A 13,936-nucleotide genomic window follows, 5' to 3' on the forward strand; every position below is an offset into this window, starting at 1 on the left:
GCCCCGGGAGCGAGGGCTTCCTAAACGCAGAGCAGGCACCGCTCTGCAAACTCTTTTCTATACAGGGCCAGAGAGTAAATATTTTAGGCTTTGTATTACAGGGTCTCAATCTCAAATGCTCCGCTCTGTGGGTGAGAAAGTGTGTAAACAATGGGTGTGGCTATGTTCCAATAAAGCTTTATTTGCAAAAACAGGTTGCAGAGGTTCAGCAGCCCCTTCTCCCAAATCTCTGCAGATAGGGGCTGAGGGTGGCATCTCTTCTTGTCCCCCATTCGTCCCTGAGCTGCCGCTGCTGACTAGAGAGCCCCCGGGGGAGGGGCAGTGCAGTCTCCAGCTAGAGGGGGGCAGCCAGGCCCAGCCACCTGGGCAGCAAAAACAGGAACCAGCCCTCTGGGCCACCGTCTCTCTGAAACCGAAGCTCAGCAACGAAAAAAGGACCAAAAAAGCAGAAGGTGGAGCTGGAGCAGAGCCAGTGTGTTCCCCGGTGTCCTTGCGATGCCCACCAGACCCACCTCGGGGGCCACAGGACCACACCCACCCTTGGGCTGCCACTGCTCTCTGGGCCCCCTGGTGTACATGGGGACACCACTGCCTCCCTTAGCACTTGAGAAATTTAAAAAAGAAAAAAAGAAAGAAAAGCAGAAGGTGTAAAGTTCAAGCATGGTATCATATAAGAACCGCCTATTCAAAAAAAGTTAAATTAAAAAAATGAACAAAGTGAAATAAAACATACGAAATAAAACAAAGGAAATAAAACATACAAAAAAAAAAAAAAAATAGGGGCTTCCAAGGGCTCCAGCCAGTCAGAGCAGAGAGAGCTCCGTGGTGCTGGCCCTGGGTCCTCACAGCCCAGGCCAGCGTCTGCGGAGGGGAGTCATGATACACGGGGGTGGAGGGAGCGGATGGGGCACACAGTCTCTGCTGCAGGGCCGTGCAGGAGCTCTGCCTCAGCCCCCGCCTGTGAGTCTCTGGCTGGTGCTGGCATTCCCGCAGGCAGGCTGACCCCTGCAGAACTGCCAAAGAGCCACAGTTGCCTGCAGCACGTCCTCCTGACTCTATAGCTCCTCCCTCCCTCATCACCACCCAGCACACCCCGTGAAGCACCCTCTGGGCCTGGCACCACACCACGGCCCCAGCCCATCCCGGGGAGCACCCACCGCGCTCTTCACGCAGGGAGGGTACAAAGGCTGAGGAGGGCAGGGGCACCACGCTCTGGGGCTGAGGCAGGCGAGCATTCCCAGGGCCCTGCGGGCAACGCAGAACCACCCCTTCTGCCACCTCATCGGCAGACGGCGGCGTCCCCAAAACCATGTCAGGCCTTTCTGTTCACCACACGCCCCCTCACATCTCACTGCCCCTTGAAAGCTGGAACGAGCAGGAACCAACTTCCCCGTTTCATTTCGGGGGAGACTGAGGTTCAAGGAAGCAAAATGACTTTACCCAACACCTGAGGTGCCAGTGAACGATACAGACGGACACCCGCTGCCCAGCGCACAGTCCCTCGCTCTCTCCCTTCACAGGCCCGGCTCTCCCTGAAGCATGTGCAGGCTTTATTGCTCCTGAATCTCGGCCCTTCCCCACTCTGAACAGCTTGATGTGACAAATGTGAGCCAGCAGCCCACGGATCCCTCCAGAGCACACACACAGAGAAGAGGGAGGCCGGACTAAACGCCACCGCCGGCAGAGAGAAACTTCTGCGTCCCACTCAGCAGCCGGCAACCTACCCCTTCTTCAGGTTTGTCACGTAAGCGCTCTGCAGGGCAGCTTCCAGGAAGTAGGTGAGCTCATAGTCAACGGGGTGGGAGCCTTTCAGGTGCCGCGACGTGTTGTTGTTAGTGACCTGGGAAGGGAACAGAGAGAAAGCCACTGTTTTTGAGTTTTGAGGCACAGCTGGCCCCATGACCACCCCGAGTCCCCAGCCACCCCATGGGAACGTGGTGCAGTACTCAGACCAAATCCAACCCAATTTGCTTTCATTTACAATACGTCTATAGCACTCTCTCCCCACCCAGATGCCGGATGCCACGACAGCCCTCCAGAGCTGGCTTTGTCTGCATTTTACAGAGGAGGTAACTGAGGCTCAGAAAGCGCCTAACGTCACAAAGCTGGCATGCGCCGGACTCAAACTCAGGTGTGGCCAGCTACCAATTCCAGGCTATCTCTACTACTTATTGGTTCATTCATTCAACAAACACCCGAGTGCCTCCCATATGCCAGGCACCACACTGTCCCTGTCCAACAATCACGGAACATCAAAAGAGCCCAAGGGCAGGGCCCCCAGGTTCCAGAAAAGCCAGGAACAATTATGCTACTAACTGGGCTTTAAGTCTCTCAGTAAGAGGCCACCCAGCCCCACCACGATTGGCCTGCCTTCATGATGCCATTTCCCTTCTCTGATCCAAGAAAAATATTGACGAGCCAGCCACCTCATTTTTCAGAAATCAAAGTAGATTTAAGAGATGTTCTCAGATGCTCAGAGGTGGGGGCTGGGTCTTCAGAGGAACACAGTGTTTCTGAGAATGCACAGGGTTCTCTGGCTGGCCCTCCCTCAACGCGAGGTAACCAGCGCCCAGGCTGCCCACTGCCACCAGGCACTGATTTCAGGCCTGAGCACCACTGCAGCTCATCACCTTAATCTCCTTTCAAAAGTCCAAAGTCCAGGCTTCTGGCTGAATGAGAGACTCTTCTTTTTCATGAAATTTTCCTCCGAACCCGATGCCATTCAAATGTGAAGAGCACCTAAAACGCTGCTGGCTAGCAGCGATCCACCGAACTTCACGAGGTCAACTCGACCCCTTGGGTCTCCCTGAGGACCTCTGCCAGGGCCCGCACTCCGGTCCTGTCTTTGCTGAGCACCTCGATCACTGCTCCTTTCCTCCCGAAGTCCAATCGAGGAGGGGGACTCTGGGGCAGTGCCTCTCAACGGGGGGAGTGACTCAACCAAAAATGGCTGCTGGCATCCGGGGGGTATAGGCCAGAGATGCTACTCCACATTTTATAAAATGCAGCCACACAACCAAGAACTATCTGGCCCCAGATGTCAGGAGTGCTGAGACTGAGCCCCAGGAGGACTCCGCCAAAAAGCTCCATCACAAGCACAGGTGCTGGGTGGACATGCTGACATTTGCCCAAGGAGGTGAGTGAGAGTCAAGTGTCTCCTGGGCTCGAAGACTCTCAGCTCATAACCCACTCCTCCTGCAGATGCCTGCAGGATGCCAATCCTCACCTACTCTGCCATCGCACCCGCTGTCTTAAAAGCGTGTCTTTGGAGGCGTGCAGGGCACATTTTTCTAATTTGAGAGGCAGGTTCTCGACAGAGGGCAGCCATGAACCCGGTGCTGTAATTCCCAGCTCACCTTCTCCAATTCCTGCAGGAACACCTGCGCGATCCAGGAGGCCCTCTCGAAGCAGGTGATCACTTCCTCCTCCCGCTCAGTCATGCGGTGGCGGGAAGCGATGGAGTTGGGGAGGCGTTCCAGGGAGAGGCCTGCGGGAGGAGGAGAGCAACTCAAACCTGCTCTGCTCAGGCCCCCCTGACTCCAGGTCCTTCCCACGGGGCCCGGGGTGGGCTCCGCCGAGGAGACCTAGGCTCTGGAGCAGCCAGCGGGAGCCGGAGGTCCGCGGAGGGGAAGAGGGGGGCTAAGCAATGGTGGTATTAGCAGCAGCTGGGATCAAGCGGTGGGCAGACAGCAGGCACCCATGCCCCACATGGGGAACCACACTGTGACACCCCCACATCCTACTCCTACCTATGCCTCCAGACCAATCTCTCCAGGAACCAACCATTCCCGACCCTCCTTCCGGCTGCGAGGAGAAAACACCCACACCCCCAGGCACCCTGCACTGTGGACTGGTAACTTGTGCCAGCTCTTCTCCCCGGGGAGCTGAGAGCTCCCTGCGGACAAATGTGATTCTCTTGGGACGTCCACCATCCCCGGCACACGGCAGATGCTCGATGCTCGAGCTACACAGCATTTTACATGCACCTCTCCCGTGGAACCAGTTTCTACCTCGCCAAAGCGGTCTGCACCCAGGTCCTATGGGCTGAGAGTGGATGCACATCTGCGGGTTGTGCCTCCACTTCCCATTCTTTCAACAGCAGCACCTCGCTTTCCCTTTGAGCACCCCTCCCGCAGTCTCAGCCTGCGTGGTTCAAGGGTGATGACCCCGTCCACCTCCAGGGCAGCACTTCAGCCGGGCTGACCCACCCTCAGGGCCACAGTCAGTGGCTAAGGAGGAGCACATGATCCAGTCTGAGCCAAGAAAGAACCAGTCCCTCCTTCCACTGGACTTGGTAAGCTGGTGAGAGGTCGGCCCAGAAATGTCGGGAAAGCCTGCCCGCACATGAAGCTGCACAGCGTGAATGCAGTTCACCCGCTGCATGTGCACTGAACAACGGTTAGTATGTTGTTGTTTTTAGTTTATTGATTTTTAGAGAGAGAGGAAGGGAGAGGGAGAGGGAGAGAGAGAAAAACATCCATCACCTGCCTCCTGCATGCCCCCTACCGGGGATTGAGCCCGAAACCAGGGCATGTGCCCTGACTGGGAATCAAACCTTCGACCTTTGGTGCACCGGATGACACCCAACCGAGCCACACTGGCCAGGGCGATGGTAAATTTTATGTTATGTGTTCTTTACCATAATTAAACATTTTTAAAATTAAAATAAAAGCAGAGTGCTAAAGCAAAGCAAAACAAAAACCCCCAAATCCCAAAACAAAAAATCTAAGAAGCCAAGAAGGGAAAGCACTGTTGTACTTACTAGAAGTGACCGGGGTAAGGGAAAACAACTACATTTGTATCCTTTTTTTTTTTTTTTTTAAGACAGGAAAGATTGAATAAACTTAGTCATGAAAGAAAATCAATGGTGCCTACGCAGAGTAAAGGTGAGATACCATGGAAAAGAGCTGGTTCTTAAAGACACTATTTGAGCACCTTGCCTGAAGCTCTACCCCCTGAAACTTATAAACCTTTCCCCCCAACCTCTTTTTGAGTCTAAGTCAGTTTAAATTGTGTTTCTGTCACTTGCAACTCACACAGACCCGACTGGAGGGGGCTGTCCTAGACTGCCGGTTCCCAATGGGCAGAACCAGTCTCTCTCATCTTCGTGCCCCACACAGTTCTTGACATGCACTGGGTGCTCGAGATGGACTGACCGAAGGAACTATAAGAACAGAATCCTCAACTCTCTCCTGCCCTCCACCCTCCACATCCAACCGATAACTATGCCCTACCCTCCCTTCTCTTACTACCCACCACTCAAGAGGATGCCCACATCAGCCTCCTAGCTGGCCTCCCTGCCTCCAGCCTCCCTCTAATCCATCCTGCACATGGTTTACTTACAGCTCTCCAGGAGTACCCACTGCTACAGACTAAAGTCCAACCTCCTAACGCTCCTTTCCAGGCCCTCCAAGATCCATCTACGCCACCTCTCCAGCTTTGCCTCTTGCCATATGCTGTAGATCGGGTGTTGTGTTCCCCCCAAATCCATATGTTGATGGTATTGGGAGTGGGGTCTTTGGGAGGTGATTGGGTCCTGAGGGTGAACCCCTCACTAATGGGATAGAGCCCTTATAAAAGAGGCCCCAGAAAGCTCCCTCCCTCCTGCCACCACGTGAGCACACAGCAAAAGCTGGCAGCCTACAACCTGGAAGGGGGCTCTCACCACAACCCGACCATGCTGGTGAGAAGTGAATGTCTGTGGCATATAAGCCTGTGTACCTGTCATAGCAGCCTGAGCTGTCTCATACACCATAACTGCCATGTCCACACCCAGCCTCCTGCACCCAACTGCTGACCCTGCTCAAGTTGCTCCTGCTGCCTAGAATGCACCCACCCCCCGTCCACCCCAAATTACCTCTCTCCTTCTGCCCCACTGAGTCTCTTCTATGATGCCCCTCCCAACATACCTGGTATAACCAACCATTCCCTTCTTGGATCTCGGTCTGTACTTTATACATACCCCACCATTTCTTACACATATTTGTTCACACATTTGCCCAGCCAGCCTGTAGGCTCCTTAAAGGCATTGACCTTATCACATTCATCTTTCCACAACCTGGCGCACAGTAGGTGCTTGGCAAGCACTGGCTGGCTAAAGTAACAGCAAGCCTGATCATGTCTGACAAAGTACAAAGTCTCTGCCAACACAAGGTGAGGAAGTATTGTTTTCTTGGCTACATCCCAGCTCTATGGATCCAGTGACCTTGCCCTCTGCCTGGCTGGAGTGTGAGCAGGTCTGAAGGTTGGGGTGGCTCGGTCTAGGGCAGCCATGGGCAAACTATGGCCCGCGGGCCGGATCCGGCCCGTTCGCCTGTTCTATCTGGCCCGCGGAGCCGAAAGAGCAGAGGGTTCTCTTGCTCTCCCCTCCGCTCCTTTACCAGCAGCAGTGTTAACATGGCAACGTCGGGAAACACGGCCGCAGCTCCTTCTTCTGAGTCCAGTTTAAGAACCCATTATGGCCCTTGAGTCAAAAAGTTTGCCCACCCCTGGTCTAGGGGGAAGCGGTGAAAGTGAAGGCCCTTGCTCAACACAAAAACTCAGTTCCTTGTGTCCCTGAGTGTCAACTGCTTCCTGCCAGACTCACAACCATTTCAGCTCCTCACTGGAGAGGACTAAAGGGGGAGGAGAAATAGAGGGAGTAGTGGAGGAGCTGCAGAAAGAAGGCAGAAGGCGGCCCCACTGCTCCCTGCCCGTGCTGGCCCAGCCCCTGCTCCTCGGTCATGTGACCTGTCTGCCCAGTAGGAAGGTGGGGCAAACATACAAGCTGTCCCGCGACCTAGCCTGGGAGACCAACTGCAGAAGGCAGCGTGGCCCTGTTTTAACACAGCCACCCTGCCCCCCAGCCCCAGATGTGCCGCTGGTTGGCTCCCCTCCTGCCCCCACTCTGGGCCCTGAACTAAGGTAGATGATGCCAGTGGCCTGGCAGGTTCAGGCTGCCGGTCCCAGGCCTGCAGTTGAGGGGTCGCAGAGCAGTGAACTTAGTAACAGCTGTCTGGGGGGCCCCCTGTGCTTCATGTCTCCTTCTGCTCCCGATTCTCCGAGAATTCCAAATCCTGCTGTCCTTGGGTGCTCACAGCAAAGCCACCGTCTCTCGGACACCTTCTTCAGCCGCCCAGCCTCAAGCCAGAGGAACGTTTTAGCTGCATCGCCTTGTGTGAGCCTTTGTCCTACATGGTCACCATCCTCTCTGCCCATTTCTGACTGATCTTGGCCCCCAGTGAGAGCAGGGCCTGGCACTGAGTGAGTGGATGGGAGCGTAGGTGAGAAACACACACACTCATGCCGAGTACAGAGCCCACTGGGTTTCTCCCTCTCCGTTCCAAAACTAGTTCTTGCAGAATTCATAAGCAAATTGTTTTTACCATGGAATACTACTCAGAAATACACAGAAAGACAAACTCCTGGAATACATACAACATAGACGAATTTCTCAGAAATTATATTGTGCAGAAGGAGCCAGAGCAAAAGGTACATGCTATATTATTTCAGTTAAATAATACTCAACAAAGGAAAAAAAATTAAGCTAATTAATAGAAATCAACTAATCACTGCCTGGGACCAATTGGGAAAAGTCGAGGAACGTCCTGGGATGGTGGAAACAGCCTTCGTCTTTATTGGGGTGTTGGTTACATAGGATTTACATTTGTCCAACTTACCACATTATACACTTTGTGCCCCTTCCTGTATGATAATTTACCCCAAATTAATGGATACATGCCTTTCCTAAGGAAGCAGCTGTGATTCTGGGGAAGTGAAGGATGGAACGCAGAGGGGCGCGGTCCCTGAGGTGGTCTCTAGGAAATAATTTCCAACATGCACAGGACAGAAGCTTCTGGAGCTGGCAATGGCGTTTCCCGGCCAGGGTTCCCTGTTCTGCCCATACAAAGCGGCTTCTTTACCTGCTATTTGCTCTTTGACTCATAAAAAGGTCCATTTTCCTGCCCACAAACATCTGATAGAAAACGTGCTGGGGACTCCAGCTGGTGGGTTCCCCTTCGCCCTCCGCCTTTGAGTGCTTCTGCCCAAGTGGCCGGACTCCAACACTAGATCCAGATGGAGATGGGCTGCTCCGGCACCCCCAGGCCCTGGGAGGACCCCGGGGGTTGTAACGCAGGCTTGTCAATCAGATAGGAGCCGGGGCCGGAAGTGCCAGGCACTACCTTCCGACTCCCACTGGCAAAGGGGCCTTTCTGTGAAAACAACCAGCTCTACCAGCCAAGGGAGGGCCGTGGTGGAGAGGAGCGCTTGCTTCTTTCATTAACTTTCGGTCTGGACGCAGGCTGATGCTGGTACAGCCCCGGGCTCGGCACCCAGGCTGGCGGCAGCCTCTTCGGCCTGGGATGACTCATCACATCCCAGACAGCTGCCCTTCCAAGAAGCCCCACCCTGGGGGCCCTGGGCCTGGCTGCAGAGGTGGAGAGCACAATGCTTCCTCTGCCACGGAACTTTCCACACGGGTGGACCCCTCCCTCTCGCCTACCCAGCAGGTCCAACAGCACAGGGCACCCACAGAGGTGGGGAGAGGAAGAAATGCAAGCCGCTGCTTCAGCCCTTAGGGAGGAAGCCTCAAGGCCAGGTGGGGAAGAACCCTCATAAATCACACACAAAAGTGGGCAACCGTGGGAATGTAAAATGGTTCGGCCGCTGTGGAAAACAGCAGGGCAGTTCCTCAAAAAAATTAAAAATAGAATTACCATATGACTTGGCAACTCCACTTCTGGGTATTTATAACCCCCCAAAATTGAAAGGAAGGTCCAGAAGAGATATCTGCACACCCATATTCATAGCAGCATTATTCATAACAGCCAAAAGGTGGAAGCAAGCCAAGTGTCCATCGGCGGACAAAAAAAATGAGATTTAACCTACAGGATCAATAATGGGATAAGTTTGCTAAACTACAAAAGATTCTTACACTGAAAGGCTTGCTACACAGCCACTTTAAGTAGTGATGTCGATGTGTACTGGAAACTGTTTCATAAAAATATTAACTATAAAAATATGTCTGGCTGGTGTGGCTCAATGATTGAGCATCAGCCCATGAACCAGGAGGTCACGGTTCGGTTCCCGGTCAGGGCACATGCCCAAGGGTGCGGGCTCAACCCCCAGTAGAGGGTGTACAGGAGGCAGCTGGTCGATTATTCTCATCATCGATGTTTCTATCTTTCTCCCTTCCTCTCTGAAATCAATAAAAAAATATTAAAAGTATGATTTATGAACTTATTTTTGTTTAAAAGCACACACATATAAACCAGTATTAAAAAACTGGAAAACAATGGAAGGATCTATCTCAAAATGTTTACAGAGATCCAAGTTTCCCCAAACACAAAATGGGATTACGTATTAGCAATGCCTGCCTCCTAGGGCGCTGTGAAAATGAGAGTAGATGGCATTGTAACGAGCAGCACCTATGCTGCCAGAAAACCTTTCCAAGTGATGCTCACAATGACCTCTCAGGTAGGGGTTAGCTCTTCCCTAGAACGACACATAAACAATCAAATTCAGGGCGAAGAGATTCCTCCCACCACCACTCGGCTAGAAGTGGCAGAGTCCAGACTAGATCCAGGTCTCTGGCTTCAATTCTGTCTGTTCGCTCAGCCCAGACTCCAGGTGTCTTTCCTTACCCTCAAGTTAGGTTCCAAATCACAGGCTGCTGGCCAGCCCAGGTGTAGCTGACGGCTCAGTTAGTTACAGCTGTCTACCCAGTGTTGAAGCTGGTTTCTCAAATGCACCCCTCAAAGCCCTGCTCACACTCCACACCCCCACCGACGACTCTCGTTGCGGGGTGGCCTCCCACAACGAGGAAAAGGCTGCCAACAGAAGGTGTGGGGCGAGCACACCGACTTCCCCCCTCCAGCCCCAGGGTGTCCCCTCCTGGGAGCCTGTCAGCCGTGTTGCCCTGTTTTGTATGCTGCAGCTCAGAAAGACACTCAACGAAGGCTTGGTGTGCACACAGTTCACACACCCGCCTCCTTCCGAGATGCCCAGCCGTGGCCGCTCATGCCTCTCCGCCGCTCATGCCTCTCCATCCGGGAGCCCAGGCTCCTACTCCATGGCCCGCAGCCTGGGGCCAGGGCTGCAGAACCACAAGTGTTGACCTCCTTCCCCACAAGGCAAACAGCCCACGCCCCTTTGAGAAGGAAACCAAAATAAACAGCTAATTCCTGCCAATCCAGGACTAAAAAAACAAAACCAGAATCAACTATGTCACCATCTTCTGCCCTAGGGGACGCCCGGTGCTCTTTCTTTTCTTTTTAAAAGTTTTAATAAGCCACAAAACCCCAGGTGAGAGCAGAGTAGCCGGGGGTGTACTGACTAAAAGAGAACAGAAAACAACAAATCTTGTGGGGGTGAGAAGAGAATTTGCAAGTCACAATTCTCAAGGCTGCTTAGTATTTTTTACATTTTTACTTTCCACAGCACCTTCACCATTTAGCATCTCACTGCAGTATTCTGGGCGAATGGGGCCATTTTTTCTCCATAGCCAGGCCAAACGTTTACTGGCCAGCCAGCAGGCAAGCCTGCCCAGAGCATGGACTGTGGCCTCCCTGATGCGGGGCTGTGAGCGAGAGGGGTTGGCTAGGCTGAAACACGGGGCACACTGGTTTTCAAGGGGCCTACACCTCATTTGTGGGGCCACAGCCAGCCCCAAAGTACACTCAGGGCAGGGGGTCATTCCCCACATCCCTACCACACTGAGTTGGTGCCAGAAACGGAAGCGGCACAGGAAGGCTTGAGAGGAAGGATGCCTTGCAACTCGGAACAGGCCCCTGAGAGGTGGCACTGGGGCTTTTCGGGGTGAACAGGGAAAGAGGTTTGAGATGTCAAAGGTTCAGGATCCGAAGCATCCTGCGTGTCCATCAAAGCTGGGAACACCCCTTGGGGCTTGGACCGGCAGAAAAGAGGGCAGCGTGTCACCCTGGGTCCACAGAGGCCTTGTCCTCGAGTCTGGGGTCCAGACCCCTCTGCTCCAGACACAGCGATGACCAACAGGAAGGCCTGACTGTAAGCCACACGGTCATGGTGGGGCTACCTGGCCAACGTTCCGGAACACCAGCATGGAGAGACGCCTGCTGGGCTGTCAATGCCTCCTTATTTCCCACTCCCTCCGACAGGCACCCCTCTTAGCTCCAAGAAGGTGTGATTACACCCCACCTTTAAATAAGCCGCCTCCATTTCCCTTTGGACTCTACCTGGAAGGCATAGCTCTCACGCCTCTGCAGGTGAGCCCTCCCTGGGAAGGCTCGGCACTAGCTGGGTCTCTCTCACTGCCCCCTCTGGAACACAGCAGTCCAATCAAACCAGTACTTGCTGGAAGAGCCCAAAAGCCAGAGAGAGCCAAGTCAAATGCTGACCCGGTTACTACGGGTGCAGCCTGAGGTGAGTCAGTGCTGCCTCAGCTCTGAGGCTCTGCCCTCTGAACCTTTCACCTACTTTGGTAACAGCACCTCGGTTTTCCTAGAGGGAGCCATTCCTCCAACTCAGCGCACAAGATTCAGGTGGGGAAATCCCACCCCTGCGCCAACCCAGCAACCCAGGTGCTGGTCACTGTAACTGGTCCCAGGTGGGCATGAGACCTGGCCAGGTCGACAGGAACGACCCTGGGGCACTCTTTCTCGGGTTGTGAGTGCCGTGTTGCAGGACCATGTAAACCTGGAGATGCTGAGAAAGACCTCAACACACAGAGCTTCTGGATCCAGCTATGCCTGATGCCACCCACCCCAACGACTTAATAGTTACATGAGCCTGTACATTTCTAGTCTCTCCCCCTTTGGGTTGTTGCTTTCCCAGATGGTTGGAGTTGCATTTTTGTCATTATAACCGTAAGTCTGGCTATAAGGAAACTGATCCCAGAGTGTGATGTCAGAGCAGACAATTCCTGAAGTACAGGACTGGCTGAGTAGAGATCAAGGTACGGGAATGAGAATTTTGACGCCTTCCAGCTAAGAAACTGGAATTCGAGATACATAGCAGCAACAGTTAAAATTCAGCCTATTTTGTTTTGAGGCGAGACCTTGGGCTCTGGAGGCTGGAACTTTAGGGCAGCTGGTGGAACATTCCAGAATATAAGCCTATGGTGGATACTTTTTGGGCTCAGAGTAGGGCCCACAAGAGTGGGCAAGCTTCACTTCTGGTAGCCCTCTGAATGACACAGCTTTGCTAAGGATCCCTCTTCCCTGTGGACAACGATTCAAGGTGGCCGAGCGTCAAGTCAGATAATCAGGGCTGGACATTCTCTGCTCCCGCTGAAGGTAGTGCGGAGGAGGCAGGAAGACCAGCCCCTCTGAGGAGCTGGGGCTGGGCCTGGGAAAGGCCCGACACCCCAGGATGTCACCAGGCTCCCCTGCTGTGGCTCTCACATGCTGCTAAGACAACCAGATGCCGCTTGGGGGCAAAGGGCGTGTGTACCCCAGCCTAGCCCATGGCTTACCCATTAAACTGAGGGCTGGGGGTGCTGAGAGGAGCCGGGGGTCTGCTGCTAAGAGACATAATTCTAGGCCTGGATCTAGATCCAAGGACCCTGGGTCAACAGTCTTTGCCTCTAGTGTCTCATCCATGAAGATGATCTAATGCCAAATGCCCAAAGGCTTCTTACTAGGGAGTTCTAGGGAGGCAGAGGCAGGCAGACCCCAAACCTGGCGAATGAGGCCTCAGACCACTCAACTCAAAAGGCTGTCCCAGGTGTGGCAGCCCGTTTGGAAGTGGGCTGCTGAGGAGCTGCAGCCCCAGGGGGATTCACAAATGCCCCTCTTGGGTGTCAAGGCCCGAGAGGTCCCCACTGAATGGAACTGGGGGCAGCCACATGGCCAAGGCACCACAGCGAGGCAGCAGGCCCACTGTCCCGCCCTAGCAGGCCCTGGCAATAAGCTATAGACCGGTCACCTCGGGGGTGTTTGCATGTCCTGGTGTTTCCAACAGCAGACTCCACGGACACTATGGCCTGTGGTGCAGAGACCGGGCAGGAAAGAGTGGCACCAGGTAGCTCGCGACTCACCAGTTCTGCCTCTGCAGGCTTAGCTTCCCCCCGAGCAGCTGTTTCCTAGAGCCGGGGCACACCAGCTGCAGGCTTTGCTCACCTGCCTGCCTGCCTCCCGCAAGGGAAGGGACCTTAACTGTTCTTCTCGGTATCCCTGGTAGGCACTTGCTCAACCAACTTCTTGCCAATTGTACTTTCCCCTGCGAGAGCTGGGCTGGAGGCCTTGAGGGGTACAACTATAAGAGGCCAGGCCCCTGGCAGGAGGAACATACTGACTGCCCTGCAACTGGGGAGGTTGAAAGAGGGAGAGAATGCTGTAGCTCAACAACCAAGGGGAGCCTCCTGGTGGAGGAGGCACCTGAGCTGTGTCTGAGGGAATGTGAGGGCTATCCATGTGCGAGGACAGTGGCCCAAGAAAAGGTGAAGGAAGAGACTCTGTCTAGCTTGTTGTACACTGGGAGCAGACCTCATTTGGCTGGAGTGTGGGGCTTCGGGAAGGGAGAAGAGGGAGAGGACACTGGGGGTGCCACCACCTGTCCTCGAGGGGCTCTAAGATGAGTGGAGAGGCAGGGCTGACAGCCCAGAGTGCACAGTCAAAGGAGCAGGGACCTGCCAAGGGATTTATGAGAGTGGGCAACCTTCTGAGAAGACCCTCAAAACCAAATTATTCTAGACTAGAGGCCCGGTCCACAACATTCCCTCAGCGCAGCCTGCGCCCTCTTGCCATCCGGGACCCTTGGGGGATGTCTGCGGGAAGCGGGCCTAAGCCAGCAGGTGGACACCCCCCACCCCCAGGGGTCTTTAGCACTGCTGTGGAGGCAGGATAGGCTCCCGCCACCACCGATGGGCTTGCCAGCCGTGAGCCCAGCTTCTGGCTGAGTGGCGCTCCCCCTGTGATAGCGCACTGACCACCAGGGGGCAGCTCCTGCATTGAGCATCTGCCCCCTGGTGGTCAGTGTG

General features: G+C 54.3%; 1 protein-coding gene across 4 annotated transcripts in view; it reads right to left on the reverse strand.

Annotated features, from left to right (window-relative positions):
- The window catches only part of TTC7A (tetratricopeptide repeat domain 7A), a 107,343-nt gene that overhangs the window by 75,933 nt on the left and 17,474 nt on the right, over positions 1 to 13,936 (reverse strand). For all 4 annotated transcript variants that reach the window (XM_059659915.1, XM_059659916.1, XM_059659914.1 and 1 more), the window contains 2 exons: positions 3,357 to 3,487; positions 1,725 to 1,840 (listed from right to left, as the gene is read on the reverse strand). In XM_059659915.1, coding sequence (XP_059515898.1) covers positions 1,725 to 1,840; positions 3,357 to 3,487 — 247 coding nt within the window. The remainder of the gene's footprint in view (positions 1 to 1,724; positions 1,841 to 3,356; positions 3,488 to 13,936) is intronic.

The sequence above is a fragment of the Myotis daubentonii genome, chromosome 12 (genome assembly GCF_963259705.1).
Source record: "Myotis daubentonii chromosome 12, mMyoDau2.1, whole genome shotgun sequence".
NCBI lineage: Eukaryota > Metazoa > Chordata > Mammalia > Chiroptera > Vespertilionidae > Myotis > Myotis daubentonii.